The sequence below is a fragment of the Saccopteryx bilineata genome, chromosome 2 (genome assembly GCF_036850765.1).
Source record: "Saccopteryx bilineata isolate mSacBil1 chromosome 2, mSacBil1_pri_phased_curated, whole genome shotgun sequence".
In the NCBI taxonomy this organism is placed as follows: Eukaryota; Metazoa; Chordata; class Mammalia; order Chiroptera; family Emballonuridae; genus Saccopteryx; species Saccopteryx bilineata.
Genome location: NC_089491.1, coordinates 165,552,093 through 165,575,472, shown reverse-complemented (window position 1 = coordinate 165,575,472; position 23,380 = coordinate 165,552,093). Strand labels below are relative to the sequence as shown.

The window sequence follows — 23,380 nt, the reverse complement described above, 5'->3', positions numbered from 1 at the left end:
TTGTCAAAAGGGTTTCTGCAATTAGCTAGCTGACTACTTGATTAAAAGGAGGGAGGTTTACTTCCTGACCTCACAATGACCCATGTACGTTATGCATTATCCAATAAAAATTTGGTGTTGTCCCAGAGGATAGCTGTGATTGGCTCCAGCCACCTGCAACCATGAACATGAGTGGTAGGAAATGAATGGATTGTAATACATGAGAGTGTTTTATATTTTTAATGTTATTATTTTTTTTATTAAAGATTTGTCTGCGAGCCAGATGCAACCATCAATAGAGCCACATCTGGCTCACAAGCCATAGGTTCCCGACCCCTGTTATAGTACTTAATTTTCAGAGTTCTACTTATATTTTCTCATCAGTAAGATAGGTAGGGTTCCTTCAATTGCAGGGAACAATAAACCTAACTCAAATTGGCTTACCCAATAAGGAACTAAAATTATTTTGACTTTAACACTAGAAGTGTAGACCTAGAACAAGTTTCAGGATTGAGTCAATCAGCGGCCCCTACTCCGTTTCCTAGTGATTGTTTTGGCTCTGTGTTCCTTTGTGTATAAACTTTATTCTCAGGTAGGAAGGAACTTAGAGGCGTTCTAGGCCTCAATTAGAATCATATCTCCAGGAAAAGAAAGGAGGGTGAGCTTTCTCAGGGCCCCTGGGCTCCATGAGAGAGCCAAACAGACTCATCCTCATTTTGCAGATGAAGAAACTGAAATACAGAGAGATCAAATGACTTGCCCAATATTTATCCAGTATGTTGTACATGCAAGACCAAAATCTGGTCTCCTGACTTAGTTCAGTGATTTCATTATTCTAAGTTGAGTTCTTCAAATGCTGTGGTTGGGAAGCATCTCAGTAATCATTTAGTTCAATTCTACATTTAGGACTCTCCATCTTATCTTAAAATGTCTTTCTTTCTATATAAGATTTGTTATGTATGTTTCCCAATAATAATCCACTGGTATATCATGTGACAGAGCACAAGGATAATATTATAAGACAAACACAATAATTTCTCTTTTTTGCAGTTGAATTCTAGTTTCAAGGCTTTATGATCAGAAAATATGCTTGGTACAACTTCGATTTTTCTGAATTTGCTGATGTTGTTTTTGTGGCCCAACATATGGTCAATTCTTGAGAATGATCCATGTACACTGGAGAAAAATGTATACTCAGTCACTTTGGGATGAAATGTCCTGTAGATGTCTATCATATCCAGGTGCTCTAGTGTTTTGTTTAAGGCCACTATATCTTTGTTGATTCTCTGTTTGGATGACCAATCTAGAGCCATCAGCAGTGTATTGAGGTCTCTAAGAATGATTGTATTTTTGTCAGTTTTTGTTTTAAGGTCAATAAGTAGCTGTCTTATATATTTTGGTGCTCCTTGGTTTGGCGCATATATATTAAGAATTGTTATGTCTTCTTGATTCAGTGTCCCCTTAGCCATTATGAAATGGCCATTTTTGTCTCTTGAGTACTTTTGTTGTCTTGTAGTCAGCATTATCAGATATGAGTATTGCTACGCCTGCTTAGTTTTGGATGTTATTTACTTGAAGTATTGTTTTCCAGCCTTTCACTTTGAATTTTTTTTTTTATCCTAGTTACTTAGATGAGTTTCTTGTAGGCAACATACAGTTGGATTTTCTTTTTTAATCCATTCTGCTACTCTGTGCCTTTTTTTTTTTTTTTTTTTTTTTTGTATTTTTCTGAAGCTGGAAATGGGGATAGACAGTCAGACTCCCGCATGTGCCCGACCGGGATCCACCCGGCACGCCCACCAGGGGGCGACGCTCTGCCCACCAGGGGGTGATGCTCTGCCCCTCCGGGGCGTCGCTCTGTCGCAACCAGAGCCACTCTAGTGCCTGGGGCAGAGGCCAAGGAGCCATCCCCAGCGCCCAGGCCATCTTTGCTCCAATGGAGCCTCGCTGCGGGAGGGGAAGAGAGAGACAGAGAGGAAGGAGAGGGGGAGGGGTGGAGAAGCAGATGGGCACTTCTCCTGTGTGCCCTGGCTGGGAATCGAACCCGTGACTTCGAAACGCCAGGCCGACGCTCTACCACTGAGCCAACCGGCCAGGGCTACTCTGTGCCTTTTTATTGGTGAGTTTAATTCGTTTACATTTAGTGTAATTATTGACACTTGTGAGTTCCCTATTGCCATTTATAGATTGCTTTCTGTTTGTTTTATGTCTTGTTTGATCCTTCTCTTTCATTTTTCTATCTTTTGTTTTTATTTGGTTGTATTCCATACATCTTTCCTCTGTTGCTATCTTTTTTAAATAATGTGTTTCTGTGGTGGTTTTTTCAATGGTGGTTACCTTTAAGTAATGAAAAAGGTTCCTACCCTGTACATTGTAGTGCACTATTTTATGAGTACTTTTGCACTCCATCATCGTTTGCTACTGTTACTCTCCATCCTCTCCTCTCCCCTTTCTTTTTGTTGTTGTCACAGTTTAAATTTGGTTTTATTGTGTTCTTCTTGGAGCTTTTACTTGTGGCTTTGTTTTTTTTTTTGTTTGTTTTTGTTCTTTGTATCTGATTGGAGAACCCCCTTTAGTAATTCCTGGAGTGGGCGTTTTCTGATGATAAATTCCCTCATCTTTTCTGTAACTGTGAATGTTTTTATTTCTCCATCATATTTGAAGGATAGCTTTGATGGGTATAGTATTCATGGCTGAAAGTTCCTCTCTTTCAGGACTTTAAATATTGGGGTCCACTCTCTTCTAGCTTGTAGAGTTTCTGTTGAGAAATTGGATGATAATCTAATGGGCCTTCCTTTATATGTTGTATTCTTCTTTTCCCTGGCTGCCTTGAGAATTTTTTCTTTGCCATTGGTCTGTGCCAATTTCATTATGACGTGCCTTGGAGTAAGTTTGTTGGGGTTAAGAAAACTCGGTGTTCTGTTTGCTTCTTGAATTTGAGGCTTTAGTTCTTTCCACAGGCTTGGGAAGTTCTCATCTATTATTTGTTTGAGTATGTTCTCCATTCCATTTTCTCTCTCTTCTCCCTCTGATATACCTATTATTCTTATGTTATTCTTTTTGATGGAGTCAGATAATTCCTGTAGGGTTATCTCATTTTTTTTTAATTTTTGAGTCTCTTTCTTCTTCTCTCTGTTGTGCCTCAAGTTGCTTGTCTTCTATTTAACTAATCCTACCTTCTATCTGGCCTGTTCTATTAGCTAAGCTTGTTACCTCATTTTTCAGCTTGTGAATTGAGTTTTTCATCTCTGTTTGATTTGTTTTTATAGTTTCAATTTCCTTGGAAATATATTTTTTGTGTTCATTGAGTTGTTTTCTGAGCTCCCTAAATTGCCTTTCTGTGTTTTCTTGTATATCTCGAAGTATTTTTAGGATTTCTATTTTAAATTCTCTGTCGTTTAACTCCAAGGTTTCCAATATATTAAATTTTTTCTCCACAGATTTTTCCTCATCTACCTGTGTTACCTCTCTTTTTTTGTATCCATGATATTTGATTTTCTCTTCCTTAATGGCATCTGAGGGTGGTTTTGTTGATAGTATTAATGAGATTTAATAAAGAATAAAAAGTTAAAAACATTAAAAATTGAAAAGAGTTGTTTTTTTAAAAAAAAATTAATAATGAAATAAAGAAAAATAAAATAAAATAAAAATTAAAAAAAGGAAATTATTCCCCCCCCTCCATTTTTCCTCTCCTCTCCTGTCCCCTCTTTCTTGAGAAAATCTTGTGGTGGACTGTGAATTATATTGTACTAAATAGAACAAACAATGCCTGTAATGGAGGGCCTGAACTGGGGAGAAGTAATAAAGGGGCAAAAAAAAAGAAAAGAAAAGAGAAAAACGGGGGTATGGACTCACAAAAAGCAACTAAGGAAAAAATTGGGGTCAAGAATAAAATGATTTGCTTTAAGGTATTGGTTGACTAAGAGTTATGATGAGAGGAATAAGAGGGAAACAGGAAAATGAGGGGACAAATTAAAAAATTACTATTGTATTTAGTGGAACAAGAACTAGATAAAATGGAGTGCCAGGGATGGGAGTACTGCTAGTGAGATAAAAAGGTAAACTAAAAACCACCAAAATGCCACAAACATAAGTTTGAGTCCCAGATAAGATAATTTGTTTGTTATTGAAGTTTGAATGATGTAAAGGAGAAAGGAAGAAACTAATATAGAGGGAGAAAAGAAAGAGAGAGCGAGAAAAAAAAAGAGGGAACCACTAAAAGAAGAAAAAAGAAAAAAGAAGAGAGAGAGAGAGAATTAAGGGTTTTGGAGTGCAACCCTCATAGAGAGAAAGGAAGAGGAAAGAAAAGATAATGGGAGATGTAACACTTATGGGTAGTGTAGTTCAAGGAGAGGAGAGAGTAAGACCGGCAGAGAGTTAAACAACCAAATTGGAGGAGGAAAAAAAAAATCAAGAATGAAGATAAGAGAAACAAACGAACAAATATAATAAAATGGGATAGGTTATAAAGTCTGTGGATTATTCTTGATTTTGAGAGGTTATCTTCTTGCTTTTTCTTTTCTCTCCCTCTTCTTGGTTGGTGACTCTGTACCCCGGGTTCTGCCCCTTTGGCATGCTCAGGTAGAGGTTTGCAGTTGATAAGTCTCTATGGCGATGTCATGTATTGTGCTTCAGTCTCGTTGGCAATCAAGGCTCATTAGCATTTATAGGCTCCAACAGTGAGAGAGTCCGTGTTCCTGGAGCCTCTCTCCTAGTCTTTCCTTCCTCAGTTAGTAGCCTGATAATCCAGCTATGGGGTTACTGCTGCCTCTGCCTGGATAGTAAGAGGCTCAAAGAGCTGGCAACTCCCCACTCTATTCCCACTCAGCACAGGGCTCTGGGTAAGGCTCAGTCAGTCAGAGCTGCTAGCATAATCAGGCGGGACTTCCACCCACTCAAAGACCTCTGGCTCTGCCACTCTGTCCGGTAACACGGGCTGGTGCCCACTCCCGGGGCGCTTGGAGGAAACTCTTGCTCACTATCTGCGTGCGCAGACCAGGATATCAGGCCGGCAGTCTCACACTCTGAGTGAAACCCCCGCCCGCACGGAAAAGTTCCAGCGTTGGAATTGGCTCTTGCTCCCTCCCCGTGCGTGACTTTTTCAGGGCACTGGGGTGGCCTGGAGATTCCACTTTTGGCCCACACAAAGGCCCCTGACTCTGCCCCTCTGTGGGATAACATGGGCGCCCACTGCCGAGGCACTTGGAGGAATCTCTCGCTCACTATCTGCGCGTGCAGACCAGGATATCAGACCAGCTGCCTCACCCTCTGAGTGAAACCCCCACCCGCACAGAAAAGTTTCAGCGTTGGCATTGGCTCTCGCTCCCTCCCCGTGCATGGATTTTTCAGTGTGCTGGGGCGGCCCAGAGATTCTGCTTTCAGCCCACACAAAGGCCTCTGACTCTGCCTCTCTGTGGGATAACATGGGCGCCCACTCCCGGGGCTTTCGAAGGAATCTCTCGCCCACACTCTGCATGCGCGACCAGGAGATCAGGGAAAATGGTTGCCTCATTTGTCTTTCTTTGTCTGGGTTTGGTGCGAGTGTTAGCTTGTATTGCCTGGGTTGCCACAGGAACAGTTTTTCCTCGGCTTGGAGCTCCGTGCCACAGCCTGGTTCGGCCGTTTGTGCCATGGCCTGGATCTATTCACCCCCTTTGCCCACCTTAGTTTTTATATTCTCAGTTCCCAGTGAAAACCCTGTTTAGGTTAGTGAGGAAGGCAGAGCATTTCTTACTCCCTATTTCCTTTGGGGTTTGATTATATATTTAGCCAATTTTTCACTCAACCATACCTTTGGGTGTATTGTGAAACATCTGGAGGCTCCAAGGATAGGTTTTTCTATTTCTGGTTGAAGATCTTGTTGAGTTTTGGGGGAGATTTATCGGTATCGCTTCCTACCACGCCATTATTCTGACGTCATCTCCAATAATTTCTTAAACAAAGAATAGTTGTGATGGAAAAAACTATACTTGTCTTAACTTTTAATCTCTACTTAGGGTAAATGTTATAATGGTACAATATTAAAAGTAGTAATAGCTGCTATTTTTCTAAAGGATTTGCAGGAGCTCCCTAATAGTTTTCTTGGTCAGCCAATTTTAAAAACAGGAAAACAGTTTATGGTGGAAATGCTGATTCAGCAACTTTGGCTCACAATCAAAAAAATTAGTGGAAAACTCTATTTTAATTATCTGTGAGGTGTGTAATTTCTCAACTAATAAATCTAAATGAAAAGATGGCCCCTCTCCACTGCTTTTTATTGCTACTCCTCTATGGCCACCCCTCAAGCACCCTTGCCACTTGCATTCAGCAGCACACAAGGAGGGACAGGAGCCTGGAGGGCAGTTTTCAGGCTGACAGTAAGGAGCTGGATCCCGGTGCCCCACTACTGCTCTGTGTGTCCCATGGGTTTGGTTGACTGGTCACTCTGTGACAGTGTCTGGGTTTTTGCTGAGATATGCACAGTTTTATCTAACCTTTGGTTCATCAAAACAGCCTGCTGAACCTTGAGGAAAAAGGCAATCACTTTCAAGTCACATGTCACCCGGTGGCTTAGAGTCAGAAGAGAAATGAGTCTAATAAGTGATCCTCTCAGAGAGATCACGGTGCAAAAGAGAAGGTTGTCAGACCAGGTTTTCTCAGCAGAGTGAAGGAGACCCTTATCCCATAAATGCTGGCTGACTCTTTTTGTTCTCTTTACTACACCTGAGAAGAACAAGGAGTGGCTAATGAAATCTCAGTGTTCATAAAGACCACTGAAGGACTCAAAATTGCTTCCAAGTTTGGAAAGCATTTGGCTTTTCCCACTGACCTTCACGTCCCCTTGCAGGTCGCCGAGCGACTGATGACTATCGCCTATGAAAGTGGCGTTAATCTTTTTGATACTGCCGAGGTCTACGCCGCTGGAAAGTAAGTTGGTACCTGTTTCGATTTCTTGAGTGGCATTTCTAGAACTGAGAGACTCTGCCCAAGCCATTGCTGACAGGCTGCTGGGCAGGGTCTGCCCTTGCCACAAGTGTCAGTGGCACTGCTTTTCTCCCTCCTTTCACCACTATCACCAGGGTGAGGCATACTGACTATCTCTCCATCTCTGGCCCACTCTGCCCACCCAGACCTCCCCACCTTGGGTCCCTCTATGAAGAATGGACTGGAAGCAGTTGCCTGGTCTACGTGAGGGGCAGAGGTGGCTGGGACCAGAGTGGTGGCAGTGGAGATCAGTAAATGTTAGTTTGATATCTGAGTGAGTTAAATGAGCAAATTCAAATGTCATTGATCCAAAGCTAATATTGTTATTTCAGAACCACATCTCATGGTTGCTCAGCCCCAGAGAGAAACTGGGCAGTCTTCCCTGAAGGGAAGCAGAAACTGATTTTCCTGTTTGCAACCTGGTCCCTCCCCATGGTATTACAGGTAGATCAGAAATTAAAGGAGCTATCCCAGAGATGCCAGGAAATCCAGTATCTTTTATAAGAGGGCACTTCAGACTCCACTCTGAGGATGTAGCAGGCTGCAAAGAGGCCTTACTTCTTTTGCTGCGAAGTCACATCTAGCTACAATTTTCTCATGGACCTGAAAGCACATTTGGGCTCTAGGACAGGGCTCACTGCTAAATCAGAACCCGTGGGCCATGTGCCCTCAGGCAGGCCTCATGACCCGTGTCCTCCAGGTTCCAGCACAAGCACATTTTAGAACAGAACAGGAACAGCTTGGCCTCTTACTGTGAACATGCTCACAGATCTAAGAGCTGAGAGAAATTAAATAGCTCTGCAGTTTTCTAACAGGGCTGTGATGCATGATCACCTACAGGCTTGATTCTACAACACACACACACACACACACACACACCCCGTTGCCACTTCCAGGTGAGAATTACAATCAAAGTGCTGGAGGTGTTGAGTTAGGTTCATCATTGCTTGGTCAAAGTACATTTTCCTTATATGGATTTCCTCCTTTTCAAGGGCAGGTCTATGTTTAAGGACCATCAAGGAGGTTCAGAAGCTACATCCCTGATGTTTTCTTTTGAGTTCAAGGAGAGAAAATAAAATTGATAAGGGCTTGCTCTTTCAACATCATAGCCTTTTTCAGTGTTTTGCTTCTTCTGTTGAATCCTGCTCCATACCAAATGAGGCTAAGGTTGAAAAGAGAGAAGTGATGAATGAATCTGTTAGCATTCTGTTTGTATACCTATTGTGAAGAATGATCAGTCCTGGTTAATTACTGATTGATTGTCAGTGTGTAACTAAGATGTGTTCTCACTGTGAAAAGCAAGGTTGCAAAAAGCAGCCATCAGAGAGACAGAAGGGAGGAAGGAAAGAACACTGTGACATTCAGTGCATGTCTGTCTGGGCGTTACCATAGCTAAGTGCAGTGAGGCTTATGCTGGGTTTTTAAATACACTCCAACAAAGACAGTACTTTCAGTCAAGACAAACAATGATTAGTGATGCGTTCTGTCTATAGGACCCTAATGGACAAAGTGCTAATTCCATTGCTGCCTCCATTCACAAAGCCTCTGAGAGTGCAGCTGCTTCTCATAAGTTGGTCTTACTGGGAGAAACATACAAGAAAATTTTAGTGTCTTCAGCTTGGGTCCCAGTTGGGCTAGGTAGATGGGGTGTCTTCAGTATACTCTACACTACACAGCCTTAGGTGCAGAAAAGACACTTTTCAATACTTCCCTATGTCCTGCTTCTATGACACTGCTTGTCACTAGAACCCAGGACATTGTCTATGTGGGCCACTGCATCTGCAGCCCTGGCATCTGGGACATCTAAACCTACACACAGGTTCTTTTATCCTGCAAGATCTCCTGGGAGTTGATATTGTCTGCCTACACAGTATGAGGTTTCATTATCCTTCCCAGTCACAATTGCAAACCATAGCAAATAGAAGGAAAACTGTGACTTGCCTTGGACATCACCAAGCAGGATCAGTGGTTTCAAAACACCAAACTGCCAAATGACTCCACTGTTTTTTAGTATCAGGGCCGCAGATGGTCTCCTGCCTGCATGTCAGAATTTGGGAGGTGCTTCTGGAATGCTCTGGAGCAGTATTCTGTAGGCACCAGTGGAAACTGCTACTAGCAGAGAGCAGCTTCTATTTTTGGGACACGGAGGCACTGAGAGTTCAAACCAGGAATGACTCTGATGTTTTGTATTGACTCTTGTGTTTCCAGGCCACCGTACCCTAAGACATTATCTTTTTCCCCTTCCAGGGCTGAAGTGATTCTGGGGAGCATCATCAAGAAGAAAGGCTGGAGGTAATGCATCTACCACCACTTTTTACTTGCCTCTAAAAAGACTGCCATTATAAATTGGATGACAACTGACCAAAACGTTGTCCAAAAAAAAGTCAACTCTTAGTATGGAAATGATTTACAGTGGTTTGAAAAGTAAATACCAGCAAGTTTATTACTTGTGCTTCAAAACTTATTGACTAGTCATTAATCACAGTGAGTTACCATGGGGTTGAGCCAAGGAGGAGAGAATGTTCAGAAGGTATTTGAACATAAAAAAGGGGTGGACATCTTCATGGTTTGTGACTGCCATTTATAATAATTTGGTGAAGGACTACAGCTTACAGGAAGCATATTATCTATACACACATATTTATGTTCCTATTCATTTTATTAACAACTCAAAATGCAAAGGAATGATGAAATAAGAAGCCCTTGGGATAAATACTCCAAAGCTTTCTTCTATGCTAGCATGTCTCCAGCATCCAGGGAGCCCTATTATCTGGACATTCAAGAATGTGCTTCATCTGCCATCCTTGAGGGGTCATGTCCCATCCCATCACCTTCTGTAGCCAGAGCCAGTGTAATAATGAATGCCATGATATCTGAGGGAGGGACAACACCCTCCATTTCACTACACATGTCAGCCCGATACCTGCTATTTCCCCAGCATGATTGCAGAGTCAGGAAAACCAACAAAGATCACTGGACAAGTTTGGTATCCTCTTCTGCTCTGGTATAATCTCTGCTCATGGCCAAATAAATAGCAATTCAATAGTATTAGTGAGACAGCTGCATATGAACTTGGCACCATGCATATGCACACAGTTTATGTAAAATTTAGTGTAAGAAGAAGCAAACTTCTCAAAGAGAATGAGTCAAGACTGATTTCATTATGCCTTCCTACAAAGCATTTTAACTTCCTGTGGAGGGAAAACTAGAAGTATGCAAACTCTTAGATGTTTGGTAGGAATAGAAGGCCTTGTGGAAATAGAAAACCAGAAATTTATGGAGCTGTCAACAAATAAAGTTTGGTGACCTATTTTCTACCTCTCACTTCTCTTCCTTCCAACTTCAGGGACTGTAAGGGTGTTGAGAAAGAACTGCATTCAACTTTAAAAATGGAAAAATATTCATATTGCGACCCAGTCTTCCACCTGCCTGCGCTATCTTCCCACACAGTATGTAGGTCCATCCATCACTGCTCCATAAGGACTGTGTCAAATTCCTGGGCCTGCTATAACAAAGTGCCACAAACTGGGTGGCTTAAACCAACAGCAAGTTGTTCTCTCACACTTCTAGAGGCCAAAAGTGCAAAATCAAGGTTTGGGCAGAGCCATGATCACTCTGAAAATCTAAGTAGAATTCTTCCTTGCCTCTTCCAGCTTCTGGTGGCTGCTGGCAGTCGTTGGCATTCCTTGGTGCCCAAACAACCCTTCAGCATCTGCCTCTGTCATCACATGGCATTCTCCCCTGTGTGTGTCTGTGTGCCTTACCATGAGGACACCAGTCACATTGAATTAAGGGCTCACTATTCTCCAATATGACCTCATCTTCATGTAACTAATTTTATGTGTAATGACCCTATGTTCAAATCAGCTGACATTCTGAGGTACTGGAGGTTAGGGCTTTAATAACTTATCTTTTTGAGGGACCCAATTCAACCTGTAATGGAGACCTTGAAGATGAGTCCACTAGGTGTCCAGTGAAATCTTCAGTGAGGGATAGGCTGACAGAGTCACCTGAGGAAGGAGGGGAAGCATCAGTGCAGTGGCTTTCTGCCACTGAACACCCAGAGAACACGGAGCCATCATTCTCCCTAGTTTCCAGAGTCTATTATATACCTACAAGACAGTAGATTAACATGCATGCTTCACAAACTGCCTTCCAGTCTTGCAAATAAAAAGTCAAGCTATCACCAGACCACAGAATATTGACACCCATTCACCACTGCCCCCAGAAAACTAGTGAGAAGATAAATTGTATAATCAGAGTAAGGAATCGATAAAAGCAGTTTCAACGACAGCACACTGGCTTCTTGCTCCAGTGCCACTACTCGCTAGCTGTACTATCCAAGACAAGTTACTTCTCTGAGTCTCAATTTCTTTACCTGGGAAATAGATGGCATAGCTGTTCATAAAGTGTCACACTGATTAGGTGACATAACAGGTGCAGAAGTATTTTGAAAGCTGTGCTAATATCAAAGTAAAACATTCATATTATCCTTCTCCACCCATTTGAAATGCTGCCATGAGGTCACTGATAATTCGCCAGTTTGCTGTCTACTCTTATTGTTTGAACATTACTGTTAGTGTGCACACCTACATAAGCAAAACATTTTACAGAAAGCCTAACTTTGGAAAAATAAGTAAGTCTATGATGGTCATACCTGGATAGAATGTGATTCTTTGGCAGGCCCAAGTGCTCTGAATAATCAAGAGTGCTGCATTCATTTTGTATACTATTCCATTTAGCCTTTTGTTGAAGCTCTGACAATGCTTGCTAAGGAGACGGGGCTCTTCCTAGCTGACCACTATGATACTAGGTCTCCTGACATTGATGGGTCTACCTGGAAAGCCCTTTCAGGGTGTGGAATCTCCAGATGCTTCTGTCTGTAGACCTTCTGTTACAGTGATTCAAATTACTTTTCAGGGAATTAAATTCAGGGGGGTGGGGTTGCTGACATTTTCTACAAATTTTTCTGTTGCAGCCAAGCTGTCAGAATTATCATGATCCTTCTCCACCGATTATCATGAATCACACTAGACTTTTATTCCTGAGGGCCCAGAGGCATCACTGCTTCAGCTGATGAAATTATAAATGCCTATTTCAAATGCTCCTACAGTTTGGTCTTAACCTTTGAATCACAAATGATTTTTTTTCTAGATGAGTTCAACTGAATTACATACCTGGAGAAACTAAATTACACTGAGATCTGCCTCCCAATTTTAAGTTATATGACTATAGTTCTCAAGACATATTTCTTATTCCATGATCATAATAGCATGTCCTCCATTTGGATGTGGTTTTGAGAAAGTAATACGTTTGCTGACAAGATTTCTACATTTTATTCCTTTAAGAGTGTGGTGGTAAAACTTTGCGTTAAGAATTTTTCAACTCCTTCCCTAAAATAACATTTCCATTTAATAAGACACTCATAGAAATTTTATTCCTATTTAGTATTATAATTTACTTTATCATTCATATTTCCATGTAGTCAATTTCTACATGTGAATGTGATGGTTGGAAAGGGTAGTAGTTCAGAGCCACTAAGTCCATGATATTTGTTTTTTGTTTGTTTGTTTGTTTGTTTTTTGTATTTTTCTGAAGCTGGAAACGGGGAGAGACAGTCAGACAGACTCCCGCATGCGCCCGACCGGGATCCACCCAGCACGCCCACCAGGGGGCGACGCTCTGCCTACCAGGGGGTGACGCTCTGCCCTCTGGGGCGTCGCTCTGTTGCGACCAGAGCCATTCTAGCGCCTGGGGCAGAGGCCAAGGAGCCATCCCCAGCGCCCGGGCCATCTTTGCTCCAATGGAGCCTCGGCTGTGGGAGGGGAAGAGAGAGACAGAGAGGAAGGAGAGGGGGAGGGGTGGAGAAGCAGATGGGCGTTTCTCCTGTGTGCCCTGGCCGAGAATCAAACCCGGGACTTCTGCACACCAGGCCGACGCTCTACCACTGAGCCAAACGGCCAGGGCCAAGTCCATGATCTTTGGAGGGTAGACTTACCCCTGGAAAAGTTCACATTCAATCAGGGTTTTGTCAGATGCTAAGTATTAGTTGGTGACTGTTGGTTTAAGGTCCTAATGTAATCCATCCTTTAAGTCCTTTCACTCACCCTCTTCAGGTGCTGTTCCTATCCTTCATGTCTACCACATACCGTCACTTTGCCACCACCCACTCACCTGTTAGCTGTCAGTCCTCAACCCCCTCCAGCCCCTCCTGGTAAAGATCACTTCCCTTCAGCCTCTTCCTCTGGGATCTGACCCCAAAACCCCGTGCACTAGCTTCTCTTTACCTTTACATTTCAATAATAAAAATTAACAAATTTATCTCTTTGCCAATTTTTTAAAATTGAGATACAATAGATTCTTTTTTGGTATTGTAATAACAATATGACTCAGTACACTAACCAGCAATTTATTTAATATTTCTCTGCATATTTTTCTGTTTAACATACAGGAGGTCCAGCCTTGTTATAACAACCAAACTCTACTGGGGTGGAAAGTAAGTTAAATACCTTTTATTTCCCCTATTTGATGGGAAACAACTCATAGTTCATGCTTTTATCTGTTTAGGCAACCATTTTACATCTAATATACTAGAATTAATTGGTTTAGGTGGAGAAAGATGATTGTTTCTCACTTGAAGGAAATAGCAATTAGCCTAAGATTCAGTTCCAGTAAAATGTTCCCAAAGAAACTTAGTGCAAAGCACTTGTTACTAAGTGATTCATAGAGATGTTTCAAATACCAACCTCACACTTAGAACCATTTCTAAAACAGAGCTCAGATTTGGGGAATAGGAAATAAGCACATAGCATTGCAGAAGAAAAGCAACTCAAACCTGCCAAAACTCAGATGCTTCTCCAGAACGCATAGATAAAAATATCTTGTCTGGCCCCATGTGTCAGTCTCTGATCATTTCTGCGAAGAGCTCTGAATGTGCTGGTCGAAAGGGCATCTCATTGGAGAACAAGGCAAAGATTCCGGTATCACTCGCAGTTAGTCTTTATGAAAGAGAAGTTCTGTTTCCGGTGTAGGATGCAGAACAAATGTTGCAGGTTGAATTGACTTCTGATGACTACTGGTATTTGAACTGGTATTTACATTATCCAGCAGAACTTAGAATGCTGGCCTTTAAGACAAACATGTAAGAATAGAGCAAGGCCTTTTTATGGAAATCTCAAAGATTTCTTAACAAAAAACAAAAACAAACAAATAAAACCTTATTTACCTCTCGATAATTGATAGGGAATAAACTTGGACGCAGAAGCCAGCTTTTCAGAAATCTTTTAATCAGAATGTATATGTACACACACATTCCATATTTTATTACTGTTTTTGAGCCTGCTTATGATCAATATAAAGACAGAAAAATGGAATTTAGATTTTTGCTACTATTATAGTCTATATAAAGAGAAAGCCCCATGGCACCCATAAGAAATGTAGATTCACAATATCTATGCTCTGACTCGCGGTGCCATTGCTTGGTGCTTTTGCAGTACTCAAAACCTGGCCTATAATTCAGAAATAATCAGGAAGTAAGACAGTCTGCAAGAACAATATGTAGTAGAGTAATACATACAATATTATCTGATATACTTACAAAAGATAGAAAATCACCAAAGGCAAATGGTAAACTACTATTCTTGCCAAAAGTATTGATGTTGAAGAAACATTTCTTCAATACTATAAAACTCAAGGATCCCATTTCTTTCTGAGTAGTCAGAGCTTGAGAATGGTCTGAAAAGGCCAAAGTCCTGGTTAAAAGTTGGTCTTCTTAGGATACTAGTTTAAGGAAAAGGTGTTTAATAACATTTTAAAAGGCAGTAGTTGTTCATTTCTTTTGAAAATCAAAAGGCACTTTCAAATTTACTTTCTTTTTTGGAAAAGCTAATAACATTAGCAGCCTGACACTCTTATGGAAAAGCTCACAAACTTATATCAAGCCTTTTATTTTATTTCATTAGCTTGGGATTGGTAAGAACAAGGTGGGAAGGCTAAGCCATATGTCAAATTATGTATAAACAGGGTGTGGGTGGCTGAGTTATTATTACCATGGTGTGGTGAGAGTCATGGTTAATTCATCTCCTGGGGTCTCCAAAGAAAAGGACTCAGTGTACTGCCCACCAGCCTGTTCTCCTCAGCCTGCAGTGGTACAGAATTTGCCATGAACAGGGCAAAAAATTAGCAATTCAGTCTAAAATTATTGTTCTTCTCTACTTTTAAAACAGCAATGAAAGAGAGTACACCCTACTGAAAGTCGTTTGCTTCTTTCTCTTGTTAGAGCTGAAACGGAGCGAGGGCTGTCAAGAAAACATATTATTGAAGGTAGGTACTGCTGCCTTGTTTCACTCGCACTGTGGGCTGCTGGTTCAAGGAAGGTATCAGCCAAATAGGTTCAAAGCACATTGGGAGAAGGAACATTCTCTGTAAAAAGAACTACAATCAACCAAGTTTCTTCCTGGGTTGAGTGTTGGGAAAAGAAGAAATACAGAAAAAGGCCAAATTTTCTAGAACTCTTATCCTTGACAGCTATGCTAACCTGAATAAAACACTTCCATAAGACTTTTAAAAGTTTGAGATATAATTTATACATCATAAAAGTTTACCCATTCAAAGAATACAATTCATTGGTTCTGAGTATAGAGTTGTGCAATCATCACCATAATTTCATTTTAAAACATTTTCATTTCCCCAGAAAGAAACCTTGTACCCACTAGTAGACACTTCCATCTCCTTCTTATCATCTCTCTCACAGCCCCAAGCAACTGCTAATCTACTTACATCTCTATAAATTTTCCAGTTCTAGACATTTTATATAAATGTGATCATATAATATGTGATATTTTGTAATGGGCTCTTTGCATACATTAGCATAATGTTCATCCATGTTGTAGCATGTGTCAGTATTTCATTCCTTTCTATTGCCAAATAAAATTTTATTGTATGACTACACCATATTTTGTTTATACATTTATTTGGGTTGTTTTCATATTTTGACTATTACATGAATAATGCTGCTTATAAACATTTGTATACAAGATTTTTGTGTGGCCGTATGTTAAGATGAGTATTAAAAAAATGAGTATTATACATAGAAAAAAATTTGTGACCAACTGCCACTATTGATTGATTTACGGTGCCACTGCTGTTGCGATGGCGCTCAAAACTTTGTATAGCTTAGAAATAAACAGAAACTGAAGCAGTCTGCAAGAATCATCACATAGCAAAGTACTCCTAGTCTACTTCATTGTGACGATTGTGAGAATTGTTAAGAATTTTTATTTATTTATTTCCTGTCTATACATTACAAAATGTTATACCTACACCTTTTGCAATAAAGGAACAAAAATGTTAAAAGGGGCTGCCATGTATTTCCAACACCTTTATACTAGATCATGGACCATTTCATAAAAGTCCAAGATTTTATAACTTTAGATTCATAATTAATGATTGAGACATTACTTTTGTCCTTTTAAAAACTAATTTCATTTATGAAATAACAAAAGTCAACAAAACTATAAAGTATACTCTAATCCCACCACTTCAAAAATAAAAATAAAGAAATGGAGTTCTCTCTTAGCTCACGGCATCTAATTCCATAGTTTGACAATCTAGTGCACATCCTTCCCAACTTTTCCCTATAGTTACACTGACTTATCTATTTATGAAATTTAATTACACAGTAAACACAAAAACATATGTGTTAAACCAATGGAAGTAAGCTATGTATATTAACCTAAACTTTACTTTTTTCTCAATTAAAATAAATTTAGACACAAAACACAAACACACGTACACATGTTTTATGGTTTATTTATCTTTTTAGTATTATAAAGAGTTATGCAAATGACCATTCTTATGTAAATGAGATAGGAACTGAAACTGGATTGGTAAGTCAAAGAATAATGCATATTTTAACATGAAATTATTTTCTAAATAGGGTACCAATCTGATGGATGAGCTAATTTTTTTAAATTTGCTTATTTATACATTTATTTATTAATAAATTTGAGTTTCTTTGAATAATTTAGTGCTTCTTTTTCTGGAAATTAACTCTTTATATTCTTAGGATATTTTTCTTTTGAGTTGTTTGTCGTGGTCTTGTTAATTTGCACGAGCTCTTTGTATATTAATGATATTCAAGCTTTGTTATACATTAATGTTACAAACATTACAAATATTTTCTCCCAGACTGTCATTTCATTGTGAATGTTTTTCTGCTCTGAAAGATAATGTTGAATTTGAAGACATTCATTCCAGTTTGGAAGTTGGAAATCTTTATTGACCTATAACTTCACTCTTTGAAATATCTATGTAGACTATCACTGGAAAAGTAATAGTTCCAGTATTCAATCATTTAATTTAAAATTGAAACTTTTAAATTTGAATCTTGGAATGTGTGTGCATATAGATACACATATGTGTGTGTGTGTGTATATATATATTCACATATACACATAATTTAACAATAATGATTATATTCAACTGTTGTTTTCAAAGTTATTTTTCAGTTTGGTAATCCTCATAAATTGATTTTTAATATATTTGTAAGCATTTAGACTTTGAAATTAGACAAACATTGGTCTGAGTTCCAACTCTGTCACTTATGAGCTGGGGGACATTGTACAAATTACCTGAGTTTCCTCAGCTAAGCCTGAGTTTCCTCAACTATTAAAATGGGCTATCAGTATTCCTACCTTATGGTGTTATTATACATATTTACTTCTTTCCTGTTTATATATTACAAAATTTTATACTTACACCTTTTTCAATAAAGAAAAAAATGTTAAAAAGGGCTGTCATGTACATAGATTGGATTTAAATGAAGCACAGTGTCTGTCATATAATTAGCACTTAATAAGTTCTTTTTGTGGTCATCATCATTATTCTTAATAGTGCAATTGCTTGTCACTGTTCTGTGGATAAGGTCACCCTTTACTAAGTAAGTAACATTCCAAGGCTGTCGCAACAAATGACCTCATTCTAGCACTAGAGGAAGCTTCCAAATTCCCTCATATGAACAAAATCCCTTCTCAAGCCTTGGTGTTCAATTTGATATTGTGAAGTCAAGCCCACCCTGTCTCTCAAAACTGTCACCATTCCTGCTGTACCATTTCCCCCCATGACTTGTGTCATCTAACAAAGTTTGTCAGTAAATAAACCTGTCGGCTGGTAACAATAAGTGGAACGAACACAGCAGCAATGTGCTACCTAAAGAGTTCATGTTTCTCTTTTTACAGTAATTGACTAAAAAAGAAATTCAGAGAATGGTTCATACTTGCAATCAACAAAGAAATATAAAATGGAAATGGAAAAGAGTATTGTGCTCCTGGGGTTTTTACGGAATTTCCATTGCTTTAATATTTACCAGTATCTGTTTGTAATTTCAGAATTCTTTCTCTTTTTTAAAATCAGTTTTCTTAAAGCTTCATACAAATTAATAGAAATACCTTAAATTCTCTCCTTTTAAATGAGTCAGGAATTCTCTTAGGAACTAATCACTCAGGATGGATAAACCAAGTCAGCTAAAATTCAATTCGACCCAGTCTCAAACTTCAACACAAAATTTCAAACATTCAAGATTGAAAAAGAATTGGGATAAATTATTATTATTTGCTATTGTTGCTGTTACATTCAAGTTTATAGCTTCAGTCAAAGACAAAACATGTTAATGAGTTCAAGAGAGTCAGTAAAAAGACTATTTCCAAGCTGGATGAAATTAAGGAATTGAGTGAAATTTGAAGGAAAAAAGAGGGGGACATGAGGTTTCTAGACCCAAAATACAGTTTGAATGATTTATAAATTTATAAATGATTTATAAAATTTGGGTTTCATGGGTACTTGCTCTGTGTTGAAGGTGACCTTATTCAATATTGGAGATTTCTACACACATTAAATTTAAGAATTGCTCTTTTTTAATTTTTATTTTTTATATTTATTCATTTTAGAAAGGAGAGAGAGAGGGAGAGAGAGGAGAGAGACAGAGAGAGAAGGGGAGGAGGAGCACGAAGCATCAACTCCCATATGTACCTTGACCAGGCAGGCCCAGGGTTTTGAACCGGTGACCTCAGCATTTCCAGGTTGATGCTTTATCCACTACGCCACCACAGGTCAGACCAAGAATTGCTCTTAATGGATAAGACAAAAGCCCAATTCATTTAGAGTTCAAGCCATTTGTGTGCTGGGTAACCTTGGCTACTTGAGTTAGTCTGAAAGTGTAAAATGAGCTTGACTTGTAAATAAGGTTGTTTTGAAAAAATTTATATGAAAGACTTTTTCAATGAACCCAAAGTCTTTGACTTAGATCCAGTTAGGAATAACATTCTCCTTGGGTTCACAAGGAGAGGTAATTTAAAGGTTTATTATATCTGTTTAGAATCCCAGGGTCCTCTCACGCTCTGAAACTCTATTGATTCACTTAGCCATTCCACAAACTTTCATTAAACTCAATTGATGTCAGTGTTAAAAATCATCATATCAAGGGAGATGTCAGAGAAATAGCGCTGTGAGGAGTACTCCTGATACCTCTCCCTGAAACTTCAACAAATTCAACAACTAGAGACAGAAAAAAACCTCAGAGCATCTGAAATACACATACATCAAACAAAGGTATGATTGGGCGAAAAGGTGGCTGAATCCACTCTGAAGGAAATAAGATGGAAAACCGGGTATTCCACTTTCCTCACTGACCTGAGCAAGGGCTGCTTTCACTTGGAACTGAGAGAAAGTGAGGGCTGGGGGCACAGAAAAAGCTGGGCTAGGGCAGAGACGTTCAAGCTGAGGAGAGAGTGTGCCCACAGCTCAGCCCACATGGAGCTAACACCAGTGGCAGACCCTGGCAGAGGTGGGTGAGCAACAGTTGCCTTGTTTACTCCCAGTATCCCAGTCAGTGAGTGTGGGCAGTGTGAAAGTGGATCCACCTGGTGCTTCAGGCGTGGGCGCCCGCATTTCCAGATGGAGGGGCTTGGTCGGAGACTATCAGAAGAGGCCCTTTTCATGGGCTGTGACCAGAGTTTCTGAATAATCCCGGCTTCCCAAACAACAGCGTGCAGGAAGTGCATGAAAGCCGGCTTCCCTACACCTGGACCTGTCTGGGCGCAGCACCTCTGCCAGCCACACAACCTAACAAAGCACACTCCTGGGGAAGAGAACTGCAGAAGTGGTAGGGGGAAGGGTGTGCAGGCAGCTTGTAGACAGCCTCTGGAGAGCAGACCTGCGGGGTGCTGAGGCTTAATAGAATGCCTGGAGGCTCATAGAAAAACACCTGAAAGGCAATTGGCTCCCAGCTCTGCCTGATTGTGCTGGTGGCTCTGGCTGGCAAAGCCTTATGCAGAACCCTGTGTTGAGTGGAGATAGAGGGAGGATTTGGCTGCTCTTAGAGCCTCTTGCTCTCCGGGCAGTGGCTGGAGCAACGTCACAACTGGGTCCCCAGGCTGCTGGTTCAGGAAGGAGAGATTTGGGGAGAGGCTCTGGGAAAAAGGACTCTCCCATTGTCAAAGTCTGCAAACACTAACAAACCCCACCTACCAATGGGACTGAGGTCTAGTTTATGTCATCACCATAGTGACACAACAGCAAATCTCTGCCAAAGAGTGCCAGAGGGTCAGAACCTGGGGTACAGTGCCACCAGCCAAAAAGAGAGAGAGGAAAGAAAAAGGGAAAAGATAACTACTCAAAACAAGGAAAAATCCAATCTTTATAACTTTTTCCATTTCTTTCTTGAATTTGTAACCTATTTTTATTTCTTCTACCTTGGTCATTTTATCTTCTTTTCATTTTATTCTTTTCTTTTCATTTTGAACTTTATTACCCATAAGTGTTACATTTTCCTTTTTTTTTCTATGAGTGTTACATTCCAAAAGAATTAACTCAATGTTCTCTCTCTCTTTCTCTTTGTTTTTTCTTTTCTTTTTCACTTTTTCTCTCATTTGAATCCCACCCACAAACAAATTATTTTATTCTGGATTCAAATTTTTACTCTGCGGTATTTTGTGGGCTTTTTACTTCGCTTTTCATTTCTTTAGCAATTCCCCCAACTCCAGCTGTCAATTCCATAGTTTTTGTGCCACTTAATACAATTTTCATTTTTCACAGTATTTTTTTCTTTTTTTCTTATTTTCTTTTCTCTTACACTATTTCTCTCATTTGACTGTCATTTACAAACAAATTATTTTATCCTTGATCCAAATTTTTTTCTTGTGGCATTTTGTGGGTTCCTGCCTCTTTTTCTGCCTCTCTGTCATTTCCTCTTAACCCCATTCTACATATTGTTGTTCCACTTTGCAAAATAGAATTTTCAATTTTTCACTGCATTGTTTAAAAAAAATTTTTATCAACTCTTAGTGTTATTAACAACACCACTTTCAAATGCCATTAAAAAATAAATAGAATGCCTGACCTGTGGTGGCGCAGTGGGATAAAGCGTCGAGCTGAATGCTGAGGTTGCCGGTTTGAAACTTTGGCTTGCTGGGTCAAGGCACATATGGGAGTTGATGCTTCCTGCTCCTCCCCTTTCTCTCTCTCTCTTTCCCCCCTCTAAAAATCAATAAATAAAAATAAGTAAATAAATAAAATCAATAAAAATTTTAAAAAATAGAATATCATGGATACAAAAGATAGAGATGTAGCTCAGATAGATAAGGAAACATCTATAAAAATAAATTTCAATAGCTTAGAAGCCTTGGAATTAAATGACAGAGAATTTAAAATTGAAGTCCTAAAAATACTCAGGAATATACAAGAAAGCACAGAAAGGCAATGTAGGAAGCTCAAAAAACATCGCAATGAACACAAATATATTACCAAGAAAATTGAAACTATGAAAACAAATCAAACAGAGATGAAAAACTCAACTCATGAACTGAAAAACTAGGTAACAAGCTTAGCCAATAAAACAGGCTAAATAGAGGAGTGAATTAGTGACATAGAAGACAAGCAACTAGAGGCACTACAGAGAGAAGAAGAGAGAGACTCATGAATTAAAAAAATAAATGAGATAGCCCTATAGGAACTGTCTGACTCCATCAGAAAGAGCAACATAAGAATAATGGATATATCAGAAGGAGAAGAGAGAGAAAATGGAATGGAGAATATATTCAAACAAATAATAGATGAGAACTTCCCAAGCCTGTGGAAAGAACTAAAGCCTCAAATTCAAGAAGCAAACAGAACACCAAGTTATCTTAACCCTAACTAACCTACTCAAGGTACATCATAATGAAATTGGCACAAACCAATGACAAAGAAAAAATTCTCAAGGCAGCCAGAAAAAAGAATACAACATATAAAGGAAAAGGCCCATTAGATTATCAACAGATTTCTCAGCAGAAATTCTACAACCTAGAAAAGAGTGGACCCCAATATTTAAAGTACTGAAAGAGAGGAAATTCCAGCCAAGAATACTATACCCATCAAAGCTATCCTTCAAATATGAAGAAGAAATAAAAACATTCAGATACAGAAAAGATGAGGAAATTTATCACCAGAAAACCCCCACTTCAGGAAATACTAAATGGGATTTTCTGACCACACACAAAGAAAAAAAAACAAAACAAAACTACAAGTAAAAGCTCCATCAACGGTCATTGGGACTTGGACATGAGCTGCAAAGTATAGAATGGTGACAACAATTCCAGTGCCATGCGGACTTTTCCTGTGGGGAACTTTCCTGGACTCCTGCTCCCTGTGACAGCTCCTAACAGACTGAACTGTGGTTGGGTTGCATTTTTCAGGGATTTGGCATGGTGATGGGGCCATCTTGGACTTGGGGAACATGTTAAGGACACTACTCTTTTAGGGATTCTTGCTGTATGGGCCAAGAGTATGCTTAAAGGCTTTTAATCACTGTAAAAAAAAAAATAGAGGACTGGATGAAGAAGATGGGGCACATATACACCATGGTATATTATTCAGCTAGGAGAAATGGTGACATCGGATCACTTATAGCGGAATGGTGGACTCTTGGTAGCATTGTGTGGGGTGAAATAAGCGAATCAGAAAGAAACAGGAACTGCAGGATTCCATACATTGGGGGGACATAAAAGTGAGACTAGGAGGCATGGACAGGAGTGTGGTGGCTATGGGGGGTGGGGAGAGGGAAGGAGGGAGAGGGGGAGGGGGAGGGGTACAGAGAGAACTGGATGGAGGGTGGCAGAGGATGATCTCTTTTCGGGTGATGGGTATGCAACAGAACTAAATGACAAGATAACCTGGAAATGTTTTCTTTGAATGTATGTACCCTGATTTATTGATGTCACCCCATTAAAATAAAAATTTATTTAAAATGTGAAAAAAAAAATAAAGCTTACTTTCAGGATTTTAAAAACAAAACAAAAAAACAAAAACAAAAACAAAAAAAAAGCTCCATCAAGATCACAATAAAAACAAGATTAATCTGTGACAAAGCAATAAAAAAGGGGAGAGGACAAAGATTAACAGTAGC

The 23,380-nt window shown here is 39.6% G+C and overlaps 1 protein-coding gene across 4 annotated transcripts in view; it reads left to right on the top strand.

Moving 5' to 3' along the window:
- Nucleotides 1-23,380, top strand: part of KCNAB1 (potassium voltage-gated channel subfamily A regulatory beta subunit 1) — a 490,010-nt gene that overhangs the window by 373,508 nt on the left and 93,122 nt on the right. For all 4 annotated transcript variants that reach the window (XR_010729157.1, XM_066258332.1, XM_066258333.1 and 1 more), the window contains exons 4-7: nucleotides 6,806-6,885; nucleotides 9,190-9,234; nucleotides 13,394-13,438; nucleotides 15,221-15,264. Coding sequence is in view for 3 of the 4 variants with exons in the window: in XM_066258332.1 (XP_066114429.1) it covers nucleotides 6,806-6,885; nucleotides 9,190-9,234; nucleotides 13,394-13,438; nucleotides 15,221-15,264 (214 nt within the window). In the remaining variant the exon portion in view is untranslated. The remainder of the gene's footprint in view (nucleotides 1-6,805; nucleotides 6,886-9,189; nucleotides 9,235-13,393; nucleotides 13,439-15,220; nucleotides 15,265-23,380) is intronic.